General features: G+C 40.5%; 1 protein-coding gene, 1 long non-coding RNA gene and 1 pseudogene across 2 annotated transcripts; 1 reads left to right on the forward strand and 2 right to left on the reverse strand.

Annotated features, from left to right (window-relative positions):
• Positions 1–388: 388 nt before the first annotated feature.
• LOC113360746 (pre-mRNA-splicing factor 38B-like) lies at positions 389–1,087 on the reverse strand. The gene has a single exon (XM_026604214.1). It carries the CDS (start codon positions 1,085–1,087, stop codon positions 389–391), a length of 699 nt encoding a protein of 232 aa, XP_026459999.1.
• A 1,116-nt stretch (positions 1,088–2,203) lies between these two features.
• On the reverse strand, positions 2,204–3,864 carry LOC113360747 (annotated as a pseudogene).
• A 5,518-nt stretch (positions 3,865–9,382) lies between these two features.
• Positions 9,383–22,899, forward strand: LOC113362187. The gene is made up of 3 exons (XR_003365597.1): positions 9,383–9,754; positions 9,838–9,907; positions 22,797–22,899. It is a non-coding gene; the product is annotated as an uncharacterized LOC113362187 (long non-coding RNA).
• The last annotated feature ends 883 nt before the right edge of the window (positions 22,900–23,782 follow it).

The raw sequence follows: 23,782 nt of genomic DNA on the forward strand, positions 1-23,782 counted from the left end.
TGTCTCTTAATTCTGCCATTTCTCTCAAAATTTCTTCACTTAAGGTTTGATCTAAATCTTCTCGCATTGGTCTTTTTAATCTTTCTTGCCTCAGTCTATTCTCATGATTATTCTAACGTACTGCCTCATGTATTTCGCATTCTTAAGTTTCTTCTCTTCTTCGCCTACACCTTCTCTCTCAATGTTCATATCATTATGCACTCTATCATGCCTCTCTTATTCATATCTTCTTTGTTCTGTATCATCCATGCGATAACGTTCGCGTCGTCTTAATCTATTGTCATGATTGTTTTGACGTAACGCTTCCTGCAATTCTCTCTCTTCAATTTCTTCTCTTGTTCTCTGTCTATTTCTTTCATCTCTCGCACGTGTAATCTCCTCTTCGCGCTCATATTGATTCCTCTCTTCCATGTAACATCATCTGCTCTTGTCTTGGATCATCTTTCTCTCTTTCAAGATTATGATGTGTGCGACGAAGAAGCTCACATGGATGTTCATATCGTTTCGTTCCTCGATCTTGAATTGTACGTCTTCTCTCCTGTTGATCCTGTGAATTGTTATTTTCTTGCGAATTTTCTTCAATAACTTCCATGCGATGTCTTTGCATATCTTTTTCACGGTTAGATTGACTTTGTTTTGGTGAACTTCTGCTTGACCTTGATCTTGACCTTGTATCACTTCTTGATCTCTGTTCATGTAACCTAAGATTTTCCTCTCTCAGATCATCATTTTGACGAATCAAATTCGCACGCTCTTCGTCATCTCTTCTCCGTTCTGTAATCAATCTTTGTCTAAGTTCTGCAATTGTCATATCTTCTTCATTTCTATCAATTCTTCCTGGTATTCCAGTCCTTTGTGTTTCTTCTCCAATAGAACTTGTTTGAGAAGTATGAACACTCACTCTATCATAATTAATATCATTGTTCCGCTCTTGTTCGGGTTGAGGTTCATGTTGGAGTTCATTTTCTTGAGTTTCTTCTATTATTTCCTCTTGGTGATCAAGATTTGTCATTCTTCTTCTTTCTGCGATTCTATTGCTCCTTCTAGCCGTTGTTCCTTGCTCAATAGTATATCCGATTCTCACCATCTTTAATTTCAAAGAATTAAAAAAAAATTCCACAATTTTCAGATCTTGCTTTTTCCAAGATTCAATGGATTTACTAACATGATTTATCACCCCAACCCTGTTTCTAGCACCAAAAATATAGTTGCAAGTTTCCTCACAACCACATTCCACTATAGCTATAATCAATATTAGGTAATCATCATTAAACTCTTCATTGATTATCAAGACTTAATTCGGTTTTTTACAAGATGGATACAAGTATTACAACAATCTTACTTGCTCCTAGATGTACTTTCTCTCTTCTGATTTCTTAACTAATACTCACCAAAAGAACCCCCCACAAGTAATAAGCTCTCCACTTTATATAAGATCTTACATAGTGGATGACAACTAAGAGATCCTTTATTTTCGGAATCTCTATGCGATACACTCGCTCATGTACAATCACTCGTTCTCGCACAGGCCATACTTCTCACTGATCTTCACACTTTACTCGTGACTTTGCTGACATCATCCATTACGTCATCTCAACCTTTCTGTGTGCAATCTCCCTCGTTTAAGTTATATAGTCTTCACTTCACATATTTACTAAAATGTGCGATATCTCACTCCTACAATCACAAAGTGATTTTTATTGAAAGCATGAAAAGTTAATTATACAATTAGAAACCCTAATTTACTAGTAAAATCTGATATATCAGATTCAATCCAAGTAAATCTAGATTTGAAGAAGAAGATGACTAAAGTAATTGAATATGTTTTAGTATTGTAAGAAGGAGCAGAACAAGAATGAGTTATCCTCCTTATATGGATGCGCGGACAATGGATCATGAAAATGGTTGTTTGTAAGAAAATCAAAAAAGGGCGGGGTGAGCAAGCGCCCTCCAGGACCCATCCTAGCCGTAAACAAAATAAGAAAACATGCGCTTCCCCAATTCTTAATTAAACGAGAACTTCATTAATAGGTGTGATAACATAATACATAATAGAAAATCTTAAAGCAACAAACCCTCCTTGTGATGATTGTAAGTATGGTTTATCTGATGGATAAGTAATATAGATCACACGATTACAGATAATATCACAAAATAGATTTCATACAATTCATCCAATAAGTAGCAAGGTTTCTTGCTATTTTTAATTGAAATTGACGTTCGACCGATATGTAACACCAGCTCGCCACCCTGCTGGAATGACGTTTTTCGCAACAATCGTTTCCCCGTTACCAGACTTCAAACGTAGGGAAAATGAACCTTTCAATGCGGTTGCTGAGTCTAACTTCCACACAGCACCCCATGATTGTTGCATTGGTCGCCAATTAGAAGAAACTGATATTTCTTGAAGATCAATAGAAGCAATATCGCCTTGTCCAGCTTGATATTCAACCAGAGTAGCGAAATAGTTAGGGTTCGAACCAGCATCAACCTTAAATACTATATTGGTGCCTGGGTAGTTGCATGCCACTCTGCCATCCAGATATAACATATAGTTAATACCTTAATCAGGAGTCATTTGGAATAACTAGCTTGCATAAACAAAACTATACACTGACCGTTTATACTGTATCTGCAAGACGCCAACATTCCTCAATTGTTGCGTTTGGCCGGAAAGACCCATGGCTCCAAAAGCAGTACCGCTCAAATCAAAATGGCTTGATTGTGAGACACAACCTGGACACTCGTCTGTAATCACCACAGTTACTGGTTTTCCTGAGCAAGATGAATGTGATGTACATTTCACCTATATTATATATACGCAAAATTTTACTATTTATTATTATTGATGCAGTTCAATGAAAAATCAAGACGATATACCAAATAATCAGTCATCAATGCATTTATAAATGCATCACCTGATAACAGTTACCACACCCTTTGCCCGACCTAAAAGGGAAGGGCCACCAGCTGATATCATCGAAGAGAAAGGTGGTTTCCCTACATCATTAGTATTTCCACTTTACGTTAAACTAAATCAAAATCTAAACTGATCGTATTTTTCCCCCATGTCAGGAAGAAGAATTGGTACCAATTCTATAAATTACTATGAAACGAGTAACAAAATAATAACCACCAAGAAAGTAACAAAGGAAGTTTATAAAACTCGGAAAAAAAATACATATATTAATATTTTTTATCTCTCATAATTTGTTTATTTAAATATGGAAATGCCAAGTGCACCAACAATATACCCTGACAAATTTCTCTCCGAGAGAATGGGTTAACTTTAACCATTTATAATCCTAAAGTTATAAGGGCATGCCAAACACCACACAATCTTTTTTCGGAATTTTTTCCAGATTGTTTTGTCAGAGTGCCTAGAATTCACCCATTTAAATACATAAAAGATAAAAATTAAAATAATCTTCGGCAATAATATGGCATATTACTGGTACAAATGTATGCATAAAAGGATAAGTTTTTAGATTTTAGTTTTCAGTTTGGAAGTTGATAAAAAAGAGTAAAAAGGAAGTAAGAAAATGATCAGGTACAATATTTTAATATGACTCCGGATGACCAAAATCCCAAATGTATCACTATGACATTGTACATGCACGTACTTGAGTGTTTCTAACGTGCATATACAAACTTCCCACTCCCTCATGACTTACCATCACTGCCAGCACCATTTGGACCTCCGTACCATGTAGCTCCCGCCGATAAGAAACCAGACTCAGTAACTAGTGACACATCCAACAGTTTTGGATTGAAACAGGAGCAATAACTAATGAAGAACAGGAGACCTGAAAAGAAGGTAAAGAAATACGAATAGGTTTGTCGAAACATTTTAAGAGGAGCCATCAATAGCAACTAGTGAATCAATGATCTTAGAAAGCCTTTGTTCTTTTTTGGGTTTGAAAGCTTTTGTTGGGTTGGGATGAGTTTCGTTATGAGAGAACAAAGTATTTATAGACAAACTAAGTGGGGTGATCTAATATTTGCAGTAAACATCTTAATCAAATCTTAATCAAAAACTAAAGAGAATTGCAAGTACTCTTTCCATACTTAATGTTTTTGTCAATATATCACGTAGGGATAGATTAATTGTCAATAGTTATGGCGAGAGATGACAAATAGTTTTGCTAGATGAACTAGGAAATAGTAGTTTAACATTCCCGAGTGTAGTCTATGTTTAACATAATAAAATGCATGCTTACAAAAGAAAAAGAAAATGATAAAATTATGTTTATTTTCGTAACTGGTAAAATTATAATTCATTTTGATAGATAAAATAAGAGTATAATTTAATTGTTCATTTTGCTAAATAAAATCTTTTATGTCGGTTTATTTTCCATGATGAACTGTTTTTTATTGCAATTTATCTTTCAATATGATTTCTTGTTTTTCATTTTCTTTTAACTTATAGTTTAATTTCTAGCATGAATTCTTTTGAATTTTTTCTACTGCGGTTTGTTTTATGGAATGAATTATTTTCTATAAAAATCCATTATAAGTCTCGTTATCACAATTCATTTTTTAACTTCTTCAAAATCAAAGAATTCACAACAATTTTATTAGATTTTAAGAGAAAATATTGTTAAAGATGAGTGCAACGAGTTTTGTGCTTAATTGAGCCTAATTTTCTTATGTACAACAAAACTTACCACCTTTTCCACCATTACTACTACTTTCTTCACCATTACCACATTTGATTCTCGAAAGGAAAAGAAAGAAAAATTAGGATACTCATGTGAAAGAAAAATAAAATAAATGATTTAAGAAAATACCAAATAAATTATTAGTAGGAAAAATTATTAGGGAAAAGATTCCGAGAAAAAACCCGACTGAAATAAAAGGCAAGCAAAATAGATTTAAGGAAGATTAAAGAGATAATGGATCTAAAATCAAAGGAAAAAAAGAAGAAAAAAGAAAAACAGAGACAGTGATTTAGTCTTTTTTAAATTAATTTTGATCATATCCGAATGATATCCCATGGTCTTAGAAGAAATAGCCTTTTAATAAATGACAAAACTGGTATTTCCTCGAGTATTAAAAGATTCTTCGATGCCAAAGAAAAATAAAAAAATGTGGAATCATAAGAGTGACAGCTTAGAAAGCAGTACATTCGATCTTACCTTAAGAGTATCACAAAACTGAAGCATCTCCAATGCTAGGGGTGAAGGTAATACTAGGTGGAGGTCCTATTAATACCTTTTTGTTATCGGTCATTCCTATGTGGCTAAAAAAAGTTAAAGTTATACTTTCTACCTAAAATTTCATCTTCAATGCCAAGGTATTATTATCCTAGAACTTAGAATGAAATTAATTTTGGAACAAAGAATTGATGATGTGTCAAAAGACCTTGGGTCATGGAGAAGATAAAGATATGACTTTCTCCTTTACCCTTTCCTATGAGATGACAACTACGTCATGTTTATATCTTTACCTTGACCTTGACATTGGAGATAAATTTTTGGTTAGAGAAGTGCTAAATCCTAGGTGTCATGTCTTTTTAAAACCTTCACTCCTACCATTGGAGATGTTCTTAAGATCATCATGTGTAGAGGTTTTATTAATGTTTTTCTTGGTGGGTCATTACTAAAAAAAACAAAATAATTCAAAGATAAAAAATTTCACCTAAAGTTCATCTTCAACTTCTAAGGTCTTATCTAACAAATTTGTTTAAATTCAGAAACAAATGATGATGTGCATCTTAAACCAGTGGCGGAGCTCGGGTTGACCACCCACCCCACCCCAAAAAAATAAAAATAAAAATATCTTGATAACCACAAAAACACCCTCAATTTTATCTTGTATTTAGTACTTAACCCGCCAAATATTAGTATTTAGTCCCCCAAATTTCAATAATTTTTTTTTAACCCCTCCATACTGTTTTCTGGCTCCGCCACTGCTTTAAGCCCAAGGTCAGTCTAGATTACTTTACCTCTACTTAGCCATGTTATCCTTTTTTCATGACCTTCACATTTGACTTGGAGATGAAACCTGCTCTTATATTCAGGGGCGGAGCCAAAAATCATGGGAAGGGGATGCAAAAATTTACTATGGGTGCAACCAAAAATTTCAGAGGGTGGAAAAATGCAAAAACAGGTTAAATTATAAAAAAAAAAATCTTAAAGGGCTTAAAACGGGCTTTGGAACCAGCTGGGCAGAGGATACAAATACACACTCTTGCAATGGGCTGGCTACGCCCCTGCATATATTGTTTGATACACTTATGGAAACACATTATTAATTTTGTGTCATCTAATTCTATACGCAGACTTATGGTAAGTGAAGCTGGACATTTGTTTCGCAAATTTTCTTGTATAAACGCAATACATGGAAGTTGTAACTTATTTGTGGTAAAAAGAAAAAGAAAAAAGGGAAAGGACTTTACTGTGATAGGCAACCGTATTTATGTTGTTCACCATTGTGATTTTACTTTTTCACTTTTACCCCTAGGCTTGCATCAAATCTTGGGATGATGGTACCTGTCACATGAGTTGGTCTGACACCAAATTTTTATGATTAAAAGAAAAAAAACGGAAAATGGATCATTTTTTCAAATATTTTTAAAATATTATTCTAATAGACTACTAAAAATTAGTACGAGTGAAATGGACACCAAAAAAATAGCAAGGATGAAACTGGATTCATCTTGGCTTAAATTTAAAAAATAGCGAGGATGAAACTGGATGCATCTTGATGTAAATTAAAAATAAAAAGAAATATTTGAAAATGAGTAAGATAAAACTGTTTACATCCTGACTATTTTTACATTTTTGTCCATTTAAAAAGTATCAAAATATAAATATCTTTTTCACTCAGAAATTATTGATTTTGGTCTTTTTAACCAAATTTGTGAAAAAAAAAAACTGGGTGGGATGATACTTTAAATCACCGAAAATGCTTTACATTCCGGAAGAAAATCCCGGGATTTTCACTGCCACTCAAGCCGGGGGCAAATCTGCCCATTTATTATCCCTATGATGAGAGCTTTTCTCCGTTCTTCCGATCCCCTCACGGGATTTTTCCCGTTTTTTTCTTTTTGTCCACGTAGAATCACTCGATGGATTTTGTTTTCAGTTTTTATAGTTAAAATTTGACACAGAATTACAATACCGTTGTAAAAAATTATTGTTTGCTTCAAGTTTTTTAGTTAAAATTTTGATATAGTTAGAGAGTTAAAATACCGTTACAAAATCAAATCATTAATTCCACTTTCCATTCAACGGTTCAAAATAAAACAATTGTCGGCTAAAAAAAAATTTCTCTTGCTTCAAAAAAAAAAAAAAAAAAAATTCTCTTAATAAAACGATTTTTCTCCCTTTTCTTCTGTTCATCTCAAATCTTACAACCGTTGAAAAAATATATTGTTAAACTAAGAAGATACGATAGAGCAATCAGCAATAGTATTACCTATTTACTTGACCCGTACATATTGGAATTACACTAAATTTCAGTTATGACTGATTCACCCGTTAGGTCTGCTATTAATGGTGGTTATAGGCAGTTGATTAACGGTTTCAGGGTTCAAAGTCAGCGGTGTTAATTTGCACGCATGGTGAAAAGATCTCTCTTTCTATGCCGTGAATCAAATGTAATTTTGATTGCATCACTCCGTAGATTAGGAAAATCTCCAAATCCTTAAAACGTATATATATATATTGATTGAAAGAAAAAGGAAGAACATTGATCATCAAGTATTAAATCATTTTTTGTTTGATCGGAATCAAGTATTATATCATCATCGATCAAGAAGAACATGGAGATTGTTGAACTTTGATTAGTTTAAGTTTGTTGTTTTGTTTTATTGATGTCAAGAAAATCTAATCAATCCATGCTTTTTAACAAAAGATATTTCAACTGTTTTCAGTAATATACACCTTCATTTAACTATTGTTTCGCGCCGCCAAACACATCGATATGACTCACCAGGCACGGAAGAATGTGTTGTGCTGACACACTTTAAACTTGTAGTTGAATGAATATTTGATGACGGGTTTGCTCTCGTTACTAACCCTGATATTGTTGGTAGTAACTATCAGAACAACGACTCTGGAACTGGAACCGGAACTGAACAGGTGAAGTTTTTGTTCTTTTGAACGGTAAAGAATTTGGTGTTTTCAACAATCAAATTAATGCTTCCGAACTTCTTAAGAATAATGTTCAACATAATTATTAAAAAATGTATTCACAGGAAAAACCAAGATTATAATTTACTTGCCACAGTTTCTTTGTTGTTCAAACATTTCTCATGCATTGGTTTAGTACAACGGCGAGCATTACCTCTAACTCAACCTAATTTTCTTTCAAACTTTAAATCTTCAGCAAGTAGATACGTGTACAACTTCTAGTAGATAGCTTCCTTACAGAAACGACTTGAAATTTCACTTGAGCTAGGTTCATCAGGAAGTTCAGTATTTCTGTCCAAAAAAAAAGGTGGAGAAAACCTTGCAGTATCCATACAGATGAACATCTGAAGTAGAGTTACGAAAGAAACATTGCGAATCTAACACAACATACTGATAGCATTGACGAGAGATATCTTCCAGAAGTTTCCGGTGGATTTGAACCTAGTCAGTGGAATATGTACATAGTAGTACTCCTCGGATTAAAGGTGTATACATGCACTGAGAAGAATGAGATGCATCAGTTAATTAATAAAATTGATGGGAACGGGATCTACATGGACTCCCTTACTTTTCAGCTAATTTTGATGGTACTTATAGTTAACGATGATGAAAAGAAGGTTCTAGTTAAACAATAGGATTAAGATATGCACTAGGCCAAATGTGCGATTTGGTGACGGTTCAGAATTTTATTTCATGACGGTTTTAGTGAAAAACGTCACTATATATCGCTGAAAAAAAGTTAGGTGACCGCTTCCCTGAGAACCGTCATTAATTAATTCCATAAATCCTGATGGTTGTATAAACTGTCACAGGTAGTGATTACTGTGACGGGCATATCTATAAACTGTTACAATATACCTACTATACAGTGACATTTATGAACTGTCAACTATATTGTCTATAGCATAAGGGTTTTTCAGTAAACCGTCAAGCTAGCTTAGAAGATAAGATAATGGTTGCTTATCAAAACCGCTGCGGATGAAAAAATCGATTGTCAAAATCTATTTTATCTTCCGGAGTTTTTTATTGAAATTTTATTTATTTTCTAGATATTAATCCGGAAGTAAATGAAAATCATAAATAAGGACTTTACAAAATATTAGGGGATGTGCGGAATGCACGTATCAGTAATTAGAGCCGTTAGATCTAGTTGAGGTTATCACTGAGATGGCCACTAAAAGATACGATTATATATACCAAAAAAGAAAAAGAAAAAAAAACAAACTTAAAATCCTAATTCAATCTTCTGATCTCCGCCGCTATGGCTCTCTCCTTTTCCTATCTCCTTCTCCCTCACTTTCTCTGCTAAAAACTGGTATCATTAGATTAATTCATGTATCTCTTATTTGTTGTTAAATTGAAGATAATACATCTCCATCAATCTGATCAATTCAACTAAGGCTAGCAGATAAACCTCGATTGGTTGCAACTTGCAAGCTTCAATTATCATCACACTGTCGATTATATAGGGCTTTTCATTGATGTTTCAAAGCCATGGGAGCACGAACTAATCAATTACAGTCTTCCTCGGAAGCCGGTATTGGATGTCAAGCAAACAACAGAATAAGCAGACCTCAACTCAGTTTTCAGAAATTTTAGGACTGACTATGAACAAGGTTACCACTTTACTCTCAAATTGGATAAGATTTTATTTTTGCCAGATTGCTAACTGTTTTATTTTTGTTTGGACAAAAACTAGATCTAGTGTGATGGTTATACACTCCTTAGCTTGAAGGGAAAATGGAAGGCGGAACATATTGACATCCTAGGTTCGTGCTAGTGCCCACTTTTGTTGATATTTCCAACTAGCTTATTAGTTACTGTCAAGATTTTAGTTTTGGAATATTTTATGAACATATACATATTCTAAGCACTGACCTTGACATTTACGTCCATCCCATTAGAAATACATGAGCATTGTTGTTGATAGACTGTTTTGTGTTTATGTACCGAACTAACAATGTGGACACACGAACTACGTGGGGGTCCGAATGCATACAATCAATTATTAACGTCTAAAGAGATTACGATGATGATACCCTGATGTGGATTCATTGGCTCAAAACCTTCGGGTTTATCATGGCCTTCTCCAACTTTCCCGTGCGTGGCGATCATGCATGGGATACAAGTATTTAAGGAAAACAAAACATATAAGCAAATACGTGCGGAGCTAAATGAATGTAAAGTACTGAAATGTAAATAAGACCAAGGTTTACGTGGTTCAGCACTAAGGCCTACATCCACGGGGTTTGTTGTTCTACTATATTATTCACGGTTACACGAATAGTTGAATGACTTTGGGTTTACATGTTTCTCTCCACTAAGGGATTAACTTACCCTTACTATTCTCTCTCTCTCTCTCTCTCTCCTTCTCTCCCTGATGTTTTTCGATCCCCTTTCCTCTTTGTGGAGATTGGGTATTTATAAGGTTGGAACGTGGGACCCATCTCTGAAGACCGTTGGAACCTTATCTTCTCGTGTCCTTGCGTCCATCACGCGGAGGTATGCGTTTCCCCCTCGATCCCGCGGAGGCATCTTCGCTCGTTCCATAGGTTGGTCGACACGTGCACTGCTCAGAGTGTTTAATGCGGGTAGTTGAGGGGTCTGCTCGTGTCAGACAAGTGTCTTCTGCCCCTGTCAGTCCGTGTCAGCTAACTTTCTCTCCACCGTTGATCTTAGCCCCTCTTCTGGGGATGAGATAAAGCAACTCCTCGGGGTTTATTTGGTGCTTCGTGACGCATCATGTTTTGATGTTTTGGCTTGCATGCTTTCCACGTACCTTTCTGTATACACGTGTCCGATAGTGAGATATATGTGTACACAATTTGCCCCTTTTCTTCGGGCTTAAATGGCTAATGGGTGCCTTGAAGAAAAACTATCTTCGCACATTCTTCTCACTCCTAATAACTTCTCCTAGATACTTGGGCACGTCTTTTATTCGTGCATTAACTGCTTATGTAACGTGCACGTTTTCCTATTTCTCCCTTAATTTCCTCTTTTCTTTCGGGTATTTTAAGGATAGAGAGGAAATTTAATTTCATTCTTCCTAAACACTCTCTCAGTTCATTCTTCCTTTAAATTTCCTGCCTGCCTTCATTGAACTTGTGACCTTAAATTCTTTGTCAGTCTTCATTGCACCTGTGATCTTAAATTCTGTCAGTCTTCATTGCACCTGTGATCTTAAATTCTCTCTATCTTAGCATTAACCACGCCCGCTTCCCCTGTTCGTTTCTTCTACTTGCTGTTTTTGCCGGTGAGTTTTTCTTTTCTTTATTTCACTATTTTATGCCGTGTTGATTTGTGAATTTTCTGCTACTGTTGTTCCTTGTTTGTGATGAAGAACTTTTTCTGATGCTTGCATACTAGTTTGCCCCTGTTCTTATGATATTACGTATGAGCTTATCTCCAAGTACGAATTCGATGAATTTCATTTGTTAACGACGGTTGGGGCCTTCGAGGCTGGTCTGATGCTGCCTTTGTACAAATCGGGTGATTCCTTTTACTACGACGTGCTCGCTAGTCGTGAGGGTTCTTCCACCAATACTCATAGCCGTTCCGTATCCCAACTATCGGGGAATTATCTTCGCGCCCTGAAGGAATGCTATCTGCGGAGTAAGGGGGAGACGTCGATGACTTGCTACGTCCCCAATCCCTTGGAGAAGGAATGGTATACTCTTGAGAATTTCAATAACTCCTTCGGTGATTACGTCAATAGTAGGAATCGCAAGCCGTGGAGTGTCAGCCTTCGGAATCTCCCTGCTCCTCGAGGCGAGATTCGTCTGTTAAATGAGGTCAGCGATGCCAAGCTGAAGTATGTTCCTGGCACGGAGGCGTCCAGTCGTCGGAAACTCTTCCCCGCGCGAGAAAGGATCAAGCGCGATCATGACTACGAGTGGCACGCCACTGTTATTGAGATAGTTGGTCCGTGGGATTACGGTTGGATTCCTGGTCCCCGCGGATGGCGGCCTACCGAGAATAGTAAGCCGCGCGAATCTCCTCCTGTTCGCTATGGAGATTTCTGCCCCTGGCGTCTGAACTTTGCGGGCATGAATTTTCCTTATGCCCTGGATGTCGTAGAGGGAGACGAGGAGGATGGTTCCGGTGCTATACCCCCACCGAAGAATATCTCAGCTGCTCAGGTACGCAGATTCTAGCTGCGCTTCGTTTTTATAACTTCCATCAGACGGGAAAAATAATTCCTTTTGTGGTGTCGGTTTCAGGTATTGAAGAAGAAAAAGATTAGGCCGAAGCAGTCTTCTACTACGGTGATGGGCGAGGTTGAGGCCCAAGAAGAAGTTACTAGTCCAGTGAACGAAGAGTTTGCTGAGGACGAGATTACAGATGGGGAGGAACGTACTGGTACCTCCCCTATCAATGTCGAAGAAGAGGTCTTCGTTGGTCACGCTGGTGATGAAGGAAGGAACAAAGATGTGGTGGCGGATGATGTTGTCATCGGGGATGTTTCCGTCCCTGCTGGTGATGTCGCGGATACCCTTCCCACTTCTCAAGAATTTTCTTTCGATCGGATGTATTCCACGGGGGAGTTCTTTGACGAAGCCCTCGATTTTCCCGAGGACTTCTCTTTGCTTTCCCCTAATGATGATTGGGATGTTCTTGGTGGTGATGGTAATGGTGATGCTACTGTAGGAGGTGTTGGTGCGGAGGAGCCTGCTGTGCATGTAAGCACGGAGGAGCATGCAAACATTCATGCTGAGGGGGTCGAGTCAGAGAAAGGAAAATCTGTTGTTGACGCGCCCGCCGATAGTCTTCCCCAGTCGCCGATGTCTGAGGGTGAGGACGCCATCATGAGTTGGTTTAAGGAGAAGAATCTTCTGTTTGTCTCTCATCCCGCTCCTGTGGTTGTTGGGGAAAAGGAGTCAACCGCGTATACCCGTCGCATGATGGAGATGTCTTCGAAGGCGCAGGTGTCTGAAGCCTGGGGAAAAAGGTTGACTGTTCCCGAAGCTACCCTCGTACCGGAGCCTCCTACTTCCGTTGCCGATATGATGGCTATTGCCGACGGGTATCAATATGGCTTTCCGCAGCAGTGTGTGCTAGAGGTAAATTTTCGTACGTGCTTGTACGTGAGAATCGGACGCTTCGGTTGAATAATGTTTTGTCATCTTGATGTGTAGATGATGAGGAGCGAGCATTGCAACCACGTGCTGTATCAGTTCTTTAAAGCGAAATCTCTGAAGCTCGAGGCTAAGCTTCGTCACCGGGAAAAGGAATTATCTGCGGCTGAGGTGAAAATAGAAGAGCTGAAGAAAAGCCTTAAGGAGAAAGAAAAGCTGGGTGAAGCAGAGGCTGATCTTCGTTCAGAACTTATTGCAGTGCGCGCTGAGTTAGAGCAAACTCGTAGCCAAGTTTCCACTTTCACAGGTTTGGTTCTTTTCCCTCGCCGTATTCTTTTATCTCTTAGTTGTTCTGTCTGAGTCTCCCCACCCTATGTCCAGTGGGTGGCATCCCCGAGCTGATATGGCTTCGAAACGAAAGAGCTCGGCAAAAATCTCGTATTAGAGATTTGGTTGAGAAGATTAAGAGTGAGGCTAAGAAATGGGATGCTCGGGCTGAGGTATGGCGCGCGCGGCATGTTCAGATGGTCGACATGCAAAATCTGTACAACCATGATCGTGCTTTATTTAATGGCACACTGTTGTGGACCAGTGATAATCTGCGGGAAGCCCGTGAGCGTACTTCCTTGTTGGAATCTAGGATTCAGCTATTGGAAGAAGAATTACAGACGGCGCGATCCATTCCTCTTTCAGGGGTCCAAGATAATATGCTCGGTCTTGCCAGGGAACGCGATGATGCTCGTGCTGAAGTCTACGCTCTCAGCAATGCTCTTTCCGCGTCTCGTGCCGATGTAGCTCGTCTTGCTGATTCTGAGAGGAATCTTGAAGTGTGCATGTACAGACTCAGCAAAGGGGTCTCAGAGATAAATAAAGAGGTCGACCACCTTCGTCATATGGACTCGATGAAGCAGGTAGAATTAGATGCCTGTCAATTTACTCTCACCAACCTTCAACTAGACTACAAGAAATTATCCGCGGAATATGATCATCTTGATGAAGCGCGAGATGCGGTTGTTAATGAGTATGAAGAGGCTTCGGCTTGTGTCGAAGGTATAATCCCAATTCATCGAGTGTGATCTTGTTTTTTTTCTACGCTAACTCCGTGGTGTTGTCTTTTTCAGAGCTCGAGGGACGCCTTCGCGTCACAAATGAAAAACTTGAAAAGGCTCAATCTTCCTTAGCACAGCAAGAGGAACAAACCAATCACTTCAAGAATTTAGCAGCCACCCGCGAGGAGGCCGTTGGTGCTGCTTCCAGAGAAGTGAATCGGCTATCTTCGTTATTATCCCAAGCCCAACAGCGGACAACAGTTATTAAACATAAGGCTCGTTGTCAATTGGCTGAGGAGACGAACAAGATGCTGGAGAGGATAGAACTTGGCCTAAGGAATGAACATGGTCTCGTGAAGAACTATCCTCGTCGTCCCGTTCCTGCTGCATTGCCCAGCTCCTCGGGCCCCTCTTCTGGTGGGAGCGTCCCATCAAGTCTTCGGAATAATCCTGACGACGGGACCGCCACCTAGGTAGAGATCGCAGCATTCTGTAGGGTCCGCGCATAATTATACTTTTTGTAACCATGTAACAAGGATGTTTTTTTGCTGATGATCCTGTAAAAGGAATGTTTTTTGATTGTGTATCCTTGACTTTGGCCGTTCACTTCTTGTAATCACCCTTTATGAAATGAATCCTCTTCTTGATATACCTACAATGTTGTTTTAAGTGTTTGTATTTTAAGTTTGTGAAAAATCAAAACAAAAGTTGTTAAGTGTTTTTGAGTGCGATACTGAAGGAAGGTACCTTCGTGATCGTCTTGAGACCTGTCACCCCGCTGGCAAATCCTGGGCCAGAGGATTCCCAGACGTGGGGGCCGGGGCAACGTTCTAGGATATAGGGTGTAAAATATGTACGCACCCATTCCGTCGACCCGTTGCCTTAAGATTGGTTGGGTATCTCTTTCTGCTGGGTGCCTTCCCCCTGGTCCTACACTTATGGACACTGATGGGGGAGCCCTGAGAGATTGTAGATTAACTACTTTCCCCAATATTGTAGGTAGATTCCACTGACTTGATAATTTGAAAGCTTGTTTGATTGATCAGTTGAGGTCTGCAATTCCTCTTCTAGAGATAGAAACATGTGGGGCGGTTAGGCTCCTTTCTTCTTCTGGTACACTCCCAGCAGATTTAAATCTGCGTTGCTTCTATGGGAAGTATGGTTTGAGCCATTTAGCATTCCAAGGATGCCGGAGGACCTCACCTTTTAGATTACGAAGGTAGTAGGAACCATTACCCGCAATGTCGTGGATCATAAACGGTCCTCCCCATGTAGGTGCTAACTTTCTCAATTTCTTTTCTTGCTGATATCGTGGGATTGTTCTCAACACATACTGTCCCTCTACAAAATTTCGTAGCTTTACCTTTTTGTTGTACTCCCTTGCTAGTCTTCGTTGATAATTTTCCATCTTTTGCAATGCTACTTCCCTTCTTCCTTCCAAGTCGTCCAACCTTTCTAACATCATATCTGTTGTGAGGTTTTTCTCCCAGGCTTCGGTCTTCGTGGTTGGCATGAGGATTTCCGTAGGTATGACTGCCTCAGCTCCATAAGTAAGAAGAAACGGGGATTCCCCGGTAGCGGATCTTCGTGTTGTCCTGTATGCCCATAAGACATTGTGCAGTTGTTCGCACCATCTTCCCTTATGCTCGTCTAATTGTTTTTTGAGTATAAGGGCGAGGGTCTTGTTGGTAGCTTCCGCTTGTCCGTTGCTTTGAGGGTATAAGGGGGTGGACTTGTTCTTTCTTATTTTGAAGGTGTCGAAGAGCATGTCTATATTTTTTCCCTGTAATTGCTTGCCGTTATCAGATACAATTTCAGCAGGTATACCAAATCTGCAAATGATGTTCTGGAATATGAAAGTGAACACATCCGCGTCTCTGATTCTGGCCAAGGCCTTAGCCTCCACCCATTTACTGAAGTAGTCCGTGGCTACTATCAAAAATCGTCTCTTCCTTGATCCTTCGATGAAAGGCCCGACGATGTCTACTCCCCATTTTGCAAATGGCCACGGGCTATCGACAGAGTTTAACATTGTTGCCGGCGCGTGGATTTTTTTCGCGAAGCGCTGACATTCTTCGCATCGTCGGGACATCCTCACAGCATCTTGTATCATGGTCGGCCAGTAATATCCTTGCGTTTTTGCCTTGTCAGCTAGTGATCTCATGCCGCTATGATTCCCTGCGTCACCATAATGGATATCATTTAGAATTCTATGCCCTTCTTTCCGGGACAAGCAGCGTAGTAATGGTCCGAGGAAGGATTTTCTATACAGGACCCCCTCCCGAAGATCGTATCTTCCCACTTTGGAGAGCATCTTTCTAGCTTGCTTCCGATCCGCAGGTAGGCTTCCTTTGTCGAGGAAGGCATGTATTGTCACCCTCCAGTCATCTTCGTTGCTGAAATCTTCGTCTTGATTTGCTTTTGACAAGATGTCTTCTTCATCAAAGTCGTTATGGATGTCTTCTCCTACCTGGTCTTCGATATATTCTTCCATCGTATCTTGATTGGTAGCGAAGGAGAATTTAGATGCAATCGAAGGCTCGTATACCCTTGCTATTTTAATACCTTCGGCATTTTTATCCCTCAGCATGGATGATATATATGCTAGGGCATCCGCGTTCCTGAGGTCCCTTCTGCATAAGTGCCGGAACTTAATGTTCGGGATTTGTGATGCCAATGTTTGGACCAATGCCATGTAAGCTGAAAGGGTGTCATCGTACACATTATATTCGAGCCCAATTTGCCGTATGACCAGCTGCGAATCACTTGTCAGCCTTACATCGGTTACCCCTATCTCTATAATTATACGTAGGGCATGTACGACAGCTTCGTATTCAACAATGTTATTGGTATGCTCTTTGAATTCCAATCTAAGTGCCTGTATGATCCTTTCTCCAGTTGGGGTGATAATGACAATACCTATTCCTGCTCCTTCCTTATTTTTAGATCCGTCGACGAAGACTTCCCATTGTCTATGACTCGTAGGTTCGAGGATATCCATTGGATCCTTGATTGCTTCCTCGGCTTCCGGTATTCCCTTAATCTCTTCGTCGTTGTCTAGAGGGAGGTCTGCTAAGAAATCTTCCAGAACTTGGGACTTCTGAGAATGTTGAATTTCATGAATGATGTTGAATTGGTCCAGATGGGTGTTCCATTTGGCTATTCGGCCCACTTTTCCCGTGCTTTTGAGGACTGCTTCCAATGGTGCTTTGCATGGTACCCTGACGAAGTGAGTTAGGAAGTAGGTTCTCAGTTTTTGGGTAGCCCATACCAGTGCGAGGATGAGTTGTTCAATCTTAGTATAATTTCTTTCCGCGGAATTGAGTGTCTTGCTGACGTAATAGATAGGATGTTCTATCTTTGTATTGGTTTTGACTAATACCGCGCTGACTGCGTCCTCCGTTGCTGCTATGTACAGTGCCAAAACTTCATCAGGGTCTGGCTTCTGCAGGATAGGGATTGAAGCTAGATGTTCTTTGATCCTTTGGAATGCTTCCTCGCATTCGGCGGTCCATTCGAACCTGCTCCCTTTTTTAAGAATATTGAAGAAATGTTTGCACTTGTCCGAAGACCGTGCAATAAATCTGCCCAACGCTGCTATGGACCCATTGAGCTTCTGCACTTCCTTCAGATTCTTTGGTGACGGCATCTCTACTATGGCTTGAATCTTAGCTGGGTCTACCTCGATGCCCCTTTTCGTCACCAGATAACCGAGGAACTTCCCCGAGGTGACACCGAAAGTACATTTCTCCGGATTTACTTTCATGTGATGCTGTCTCATTGCATTGAAGATATTCCTCAGGTCCTGGTGGTGATTTTTACGCAGCTTACTTTTGACGAGCATGTCGTCCACGTAGACTTCTAGGGTTCCTCCAATCCATGGTTTGAAGATAGCATCGACCATCCTTTGGTATGTTTCCCCTGCGTTTCGGAGCCCGAAAGGCATTCTGGTATAGCAATAAAGGCCATGTGGTGTATAGAATGCTGTGTGTGGCTGATCTTCTTCTGCCAGGGCTACTTGGTTGTAACCAGAGTATCCGTCCATAAACGACAGCTCCTCGTATCCTTCAACTGCTTCAACCAGTTGATCTATGCTCGGCAGGGGATAGCTGCCCTTTGGACATGCCTTGTTGAGATTAGTAAAGTCGATGCATATTCTAACCCCTCCATTTTTCTTAGGAACAATGACCATGTTGGATATCCAGGTAGGGTACTTGACTTCCTTGATAAATCCTGCATCTAGTAGCTTCCGAAGTTCTGTTTCTACCGCCTCATGATATTCTGGAGCCACTTTTCGTATTTTCTGCCTGAACGGGGGCGTGCCCTGTTTGATGCGTAGTTCATGTTGGATTACTTTTGGGTCAATCCCCGGCATATCTCCTAACTTCCAGGCGAACACATCCGCATATTCCTTAAGTAATTTGGTTAAGGAATGTTCTCTCCCTTCGCCCATGATGGTCCCAATTTTGACCATCTTCGGGTCTTCTTCCGTTCCTATGTTGATTTCCTTTGTGGGTTCCACTGGTGTGAACATAGGCTTTGGGTTTCCGAGGACTGGGGCGCTCTTTAATTGCTATTTAGCGTGTTTCTGCTCTTTGTTGATTGTTGAGGTACTTGTTTCCGAGCCTCGGACATTACCCTCTTTCGTCAAGCCTTTTCCTGCAGTTTCCTTAAGGAATAGGTCTACAGCTTTCTCTTTCGTGGTTTCTTGATTTCTTACTCTTCGGATTTTTCGCTATTCTTCTTGCTCATTGTTGATATGATCCTGAGTGGCCTGGAATTCTCGCGTAGCGATTCGATCTCCCTTGATCTCCATTATTCCCTCAGGTGTTGGAAATCTGAGGTACTGGTGGTATGTTGCCGCAACTCCTTTGAGCTTGTGTACCCATTGTCGTCCAATAATGGCATTGTAGGGGGAAGGGGTATCCACCACACTGAATCGGGTATCCAGTTTCATGGGCCCTGCGTTAACCTGTAACACAATGTCTCCCAAGGGCTTCGTGGCCGCTCCATTGAATCCGTAGATGGTGTGATAAGAGGTCATCAATTGTTCATCATGGAGCTTCATCCGCTTGAATGCATCATAGAATAGGACATTCACAGAGCTTCCCCCGTCTATGAGGATCTTTTTGAGGTTACATCCAGCTATTGGTAATGTTAGGACCAAGGGATCGTTATGGTCTTCCATATCTTCTTCGATATCCTCGGCATCGAAGATGACAGGAAATTCCATCCATTTTTCATGTTCGTCCACCGTTATCCCATCGACCTTATATAACTCGCAGCGATCTTCGAATTGCTTCCGTAACCTTTTTCCAATCTGTGCTGTGAGTGAGGGTCCTGTGGCTTCGGAACACGAGATGGTGTTGATTGTTCGGTTTTCTTCCGGAAGTTGGACTGGTTTGGTTCGTTTGGATCTGTCCTCGGTAACCTCCTTCCGTATGTAATGTTTGAGCTCTCCCGCATCAATTAATTTTTGGATCATTATTTTAAGGTTCTTGCATTTTTCGGTCTGGTGTCCGTTGAAACAGTGATACTCACAGTAATCTTTAGACTTCTCGGATCTCGGGGGCTGCTTTCCCTTAGACCATGGCCATTCTAAGTTTTCCCTCCCTTTGATCTCTCGTAGGATACGAGCATAGCTAGCATTGAGTTTCGTGTAAACTTGATCTTCGAATTTTCGGTCGCCTGTTCTTCGTTCATCCCTCCGTTCCTTCCTATCTTCGTGAGGTCTCTCATCTGAGCAACCCCTTTTGGCCCCATTGGTTTGTTCTGCTGAATTGGTGCGGTGAGACCTCTGCGGATATGCCCTCGGGTTTTCCCGTTGAATTTCTTCAAGTCGAGCGTGCTTCTCGATAATTATTCGGAGATCGCCTTCTGTCTTGGGCACGCTCCCGTGAATTTCCACAAATAGGGGACTCATTCGGTCTAAGCCCCATTTATAGCAATTGATGCTTACCACTGGTTCCACGCTTCCTATGGCTTGGCAGATCCTATGCCATCTGTTTGTGTATTCCCTCGTGGTTTCCTTGTAGCCAATTGCTAGTGAAAAGAGCTTATCCATCCCGGTGTTTACAGTCTTGTTGTACATGTATGTTCTTAAGAATTTCTCTGCGAGTTGGTCGTATGAGTGTATGAAGTTTGGTGGCAGATTATCAAACCATGATAATGCCGATCCCTTCAAGCTTGACGGGAAGTATCTACAGAGTACGGCGTCGTTCTGTCCCCATCTAGCTAAGACACGGTTGTAGTACCGAACATGTGCAGCAGGGTCGCTGGACCCATCATAGCATTCGAACGTCGGGACAGGGCATTTCAGGGGAATAGGGGTGTTGGCCAAGCGATGCGTTAGGGCGTGGAGTTAGCTTCTCTCATGACCTCTTCTAACCTTCCCCCACCTTGTTTATTTTTCAATTGCCTGATCTCTGCCATCATCTCATCTCGCAGTTCCTCCATTGCGCGTTGGTGCTCTAAATTCTTCAGCTCATTTCCGTCTGACTCTCCATCGTCATAATCCGGGTCGGATACGCTATGTCTCCTTGTCGCGTCTTCATTAGTCGCTAGGACGACTCTACAGTCTTGGTTTGGCTCTGGTGCTTTGGAGCTTGATTCATCAAGTTGTTGGCTGGTCTTCGTGCTTAGAGCAATCCGCTCCTTTAAATCTTGATTTTCTCTGGCCAACAGAGCTACAGCTTCTGCGTAAACCTGTTGGTTCCTCCTCAGTTCCTCGAGCTCAGCCATTAGTTGGTGTGATTGGTTGGACCCTTGATTGGGAGTCCCCGCGCGTGCCGCTACAGCCGTGGCGCCGCCCTCCTCCATGGTCTGTACTAAAGGTGGCAGGGGTTCGGCTTCTGTTGCTGGTGTTTCCAAATTGGAGTGAGCGCCCCTCTGCGGTGCCAGAGCCGCCGGTATGGTTTGATTCTGGTTATTTGTTAGCGGCATTCCAAAGGTTAGCAGATGCGCGGGTTGGAATGTTCTGGATTCATCCACCCTTTCCCTTGGTTGGTTAAGTTGACTCATGGCGAAGGTATTGCTAGCCTCCGCAGCCTTCGGGACTACCGCAGCTTCCCCGTATTTTATCGTTGCTGCTCTGAGAGCCCCCACTGCAACAGAATTAGCGTTCATGGGTGAAGTGATTTCTGCGGTATCCTGCCTTCGATTGGTCATTTTAGTTTTATCTCCTTTCTGTTTGCTTCGGGTGATGATCGGGGTTGTCCTGGGTGTTTCTTTTGACAAAGCTTTGGATTTTCCTGCTTCCTGCGTCTTCTCCATCACGTGCCCTTTTGTTGATAACGAAATCTCGCGTAAACTTGCCTTCTTTACTCACAACACGTTCTCTCTGTATAAATTATTTCAAACAGAAACGGGAATATCCGCGTGAAGCGGGTTAGTTGGCGAAATACAATTTTTCAAGAGGGAATTAATACGCGCAGGCTATAAAATACGGGTTAAAGTTTTATTAAAGGCGATCCTTAGTATAAAAAACTACGAAAATTGTAAATCCGACGGATTAGGACAATAACCCCTGCTTAGAACAATAACTCTTATCGAAGGCAAAAGGTGGGTTTTTGAACATAATACAGTTGACGAATGATCTATATGGTCCGAGCTGATAAAATCGGAGCAATCATATGCCGAATTAGAATGAAATCACAGGACAAGATAAATCTTTTACCGGGACGAAGTCCCTGTTTCTAGCGCCAAATTATGGACACACGAACTACGTGGGGGTCCGAATGCACACAATCAATTATTAACGTCTAAAGAGATTACGATGATGATACCCTGATGTGGATTCATTGGCTCAAAACCTTCGGGTTTATCATGGCCTCCTCCAACTTCCCCGTGCGTAAAGTACTGAAATGTAAATAAGACCAAGGTTTACGTGGTTCAGCACTACGGCCTACATCCACGGGGTTTGTTGTTCTACTATATTATTCACGGTTACACGAATAGTTGAATGACTTTGGGTTTACATGTTTCTCTCCACTAAGGGATTAACTTACCCTTACTATTCTCTCTCTCTCTCTCTCTCCTTCTCTCCTGATGTTTTTCGATCCCCTTTCCTCTTTGTGGAGATTGGGTATTTATAAGGTTGGAACGTGGGACCCATCTCTGAAGACCGTTGGAACCTTATCTTCTCGTGTCCTTGCGTCCATCACGCGGAGGTATGCGTTTCCCCCTCGATCCCGCGGAGGCATCTTCTCTCGTTCCATAGGTTGGTCGACACGTGCACTGCTCAGAGTGTTTAATGCGGGTAGTTGAGGGGTCTGCTCGTGTCAGACAAGTGTCTTCTGCCCCTGTCAGTCCGTGTCAGCTAACTTTCTCTCCACCGTTGATCTTAGCCCCTCTTCTGGGGATGAGATAAAGCAACTCCTCGGGGTTTATTTGGTGCTTCGTGACGCATCATGTTTTGATGTTTTGGCTTGCATGCTTTCCACGTACCTTTCTGTATACACGTGTCCCATAGTGAGATATATGTGTACACAAACAACATTATTATGGATGAATATGTTTCTCTCTTTCTTTTTCAGGTACTAACAAGAAATGTTGACATTCAAAGGCCTTAAGTCCCACCCACTGCTCAAGGCATTGACTTTAAATTGGTGCAATATGAATCATATAATGCCCAATACTTTCCCTGTGAGTGTGAGCTTATAAATTTTGAAATTTACATTTTCAATTTATTGTTCAAAGAAAATTAAGTAAATATTACAGTCTTTGTTTGACTATGAGTAATTGGTGATGGAATGTTTGCAAATACTTTTTGCAGAGTGATGGAATGTTTTCAGCTTTGTTTAATCAACTTCAATCTCCTCTGGTTTCGGGTTTGCTTGCGATGCATCAATCTTGTCTACTGGTCAAAGACTTCCGAACTAGTGCATACTGAAATTTATATATTAAATTTTATGTTGAAACATGTAATTTTTCCAAATACTTTCCAATGTGGTGTGGATAAGATGTATTTTTATTTTCAAATGAAAATGTAAATTGAGTTCAATAATGATATACAAGTTCATTCTGGTTTTAATTTGGTTTGATATTTAATTTCAGTTTGGCAAGAAAAAAATGGACTATCCTATTATAAAATGACGTTTACAGGGACAGAACGTTGGCAAATGTATCTTATGCCGACGCTTTTAGACATCCCATTACACTTTTGAAGATGTTATATGACGCTTACCAGGGAAAACTGCCACTGTAACACTGTTAAGGTGGCGGTTTTTCTTTAAAGCTGTTATGGTTGTATCTTACGATGACGGTTCTATATATCAGATGACAGTTTTAGAGGTTAACTGTAACAGTTATGTGACATTTCATAACTGTCACCATAAGATGGACCCTACGGTGACACTGGCTTTGGTGACACTTACAGATTCCATTAAAACCGTCATAAAACAGATACCATGACAGTTCTAACACGTCACCGATATTAATTTTTGTACTAGTGTATGTTATATGGGGGGATCTACCAGTAGGGTAGTTTTCATCTTACCTATCATGTAGGAGATCAGACTTT

This window comes from Papaver somniferum, chromosome 3, assembly GCF_003573695.1.
Source record: "Papaver somniferum cultivar HN1 chromosome 3, ASM357369v1, whole genome shotgun sequence".
Classification (NCBI taxonomy): Eukaryota; Viridiplantae; Streptophyta; class Magnoliopsida; order Ranunculales; family Papaveraceae; genus Papaver; species Papaver somniferum.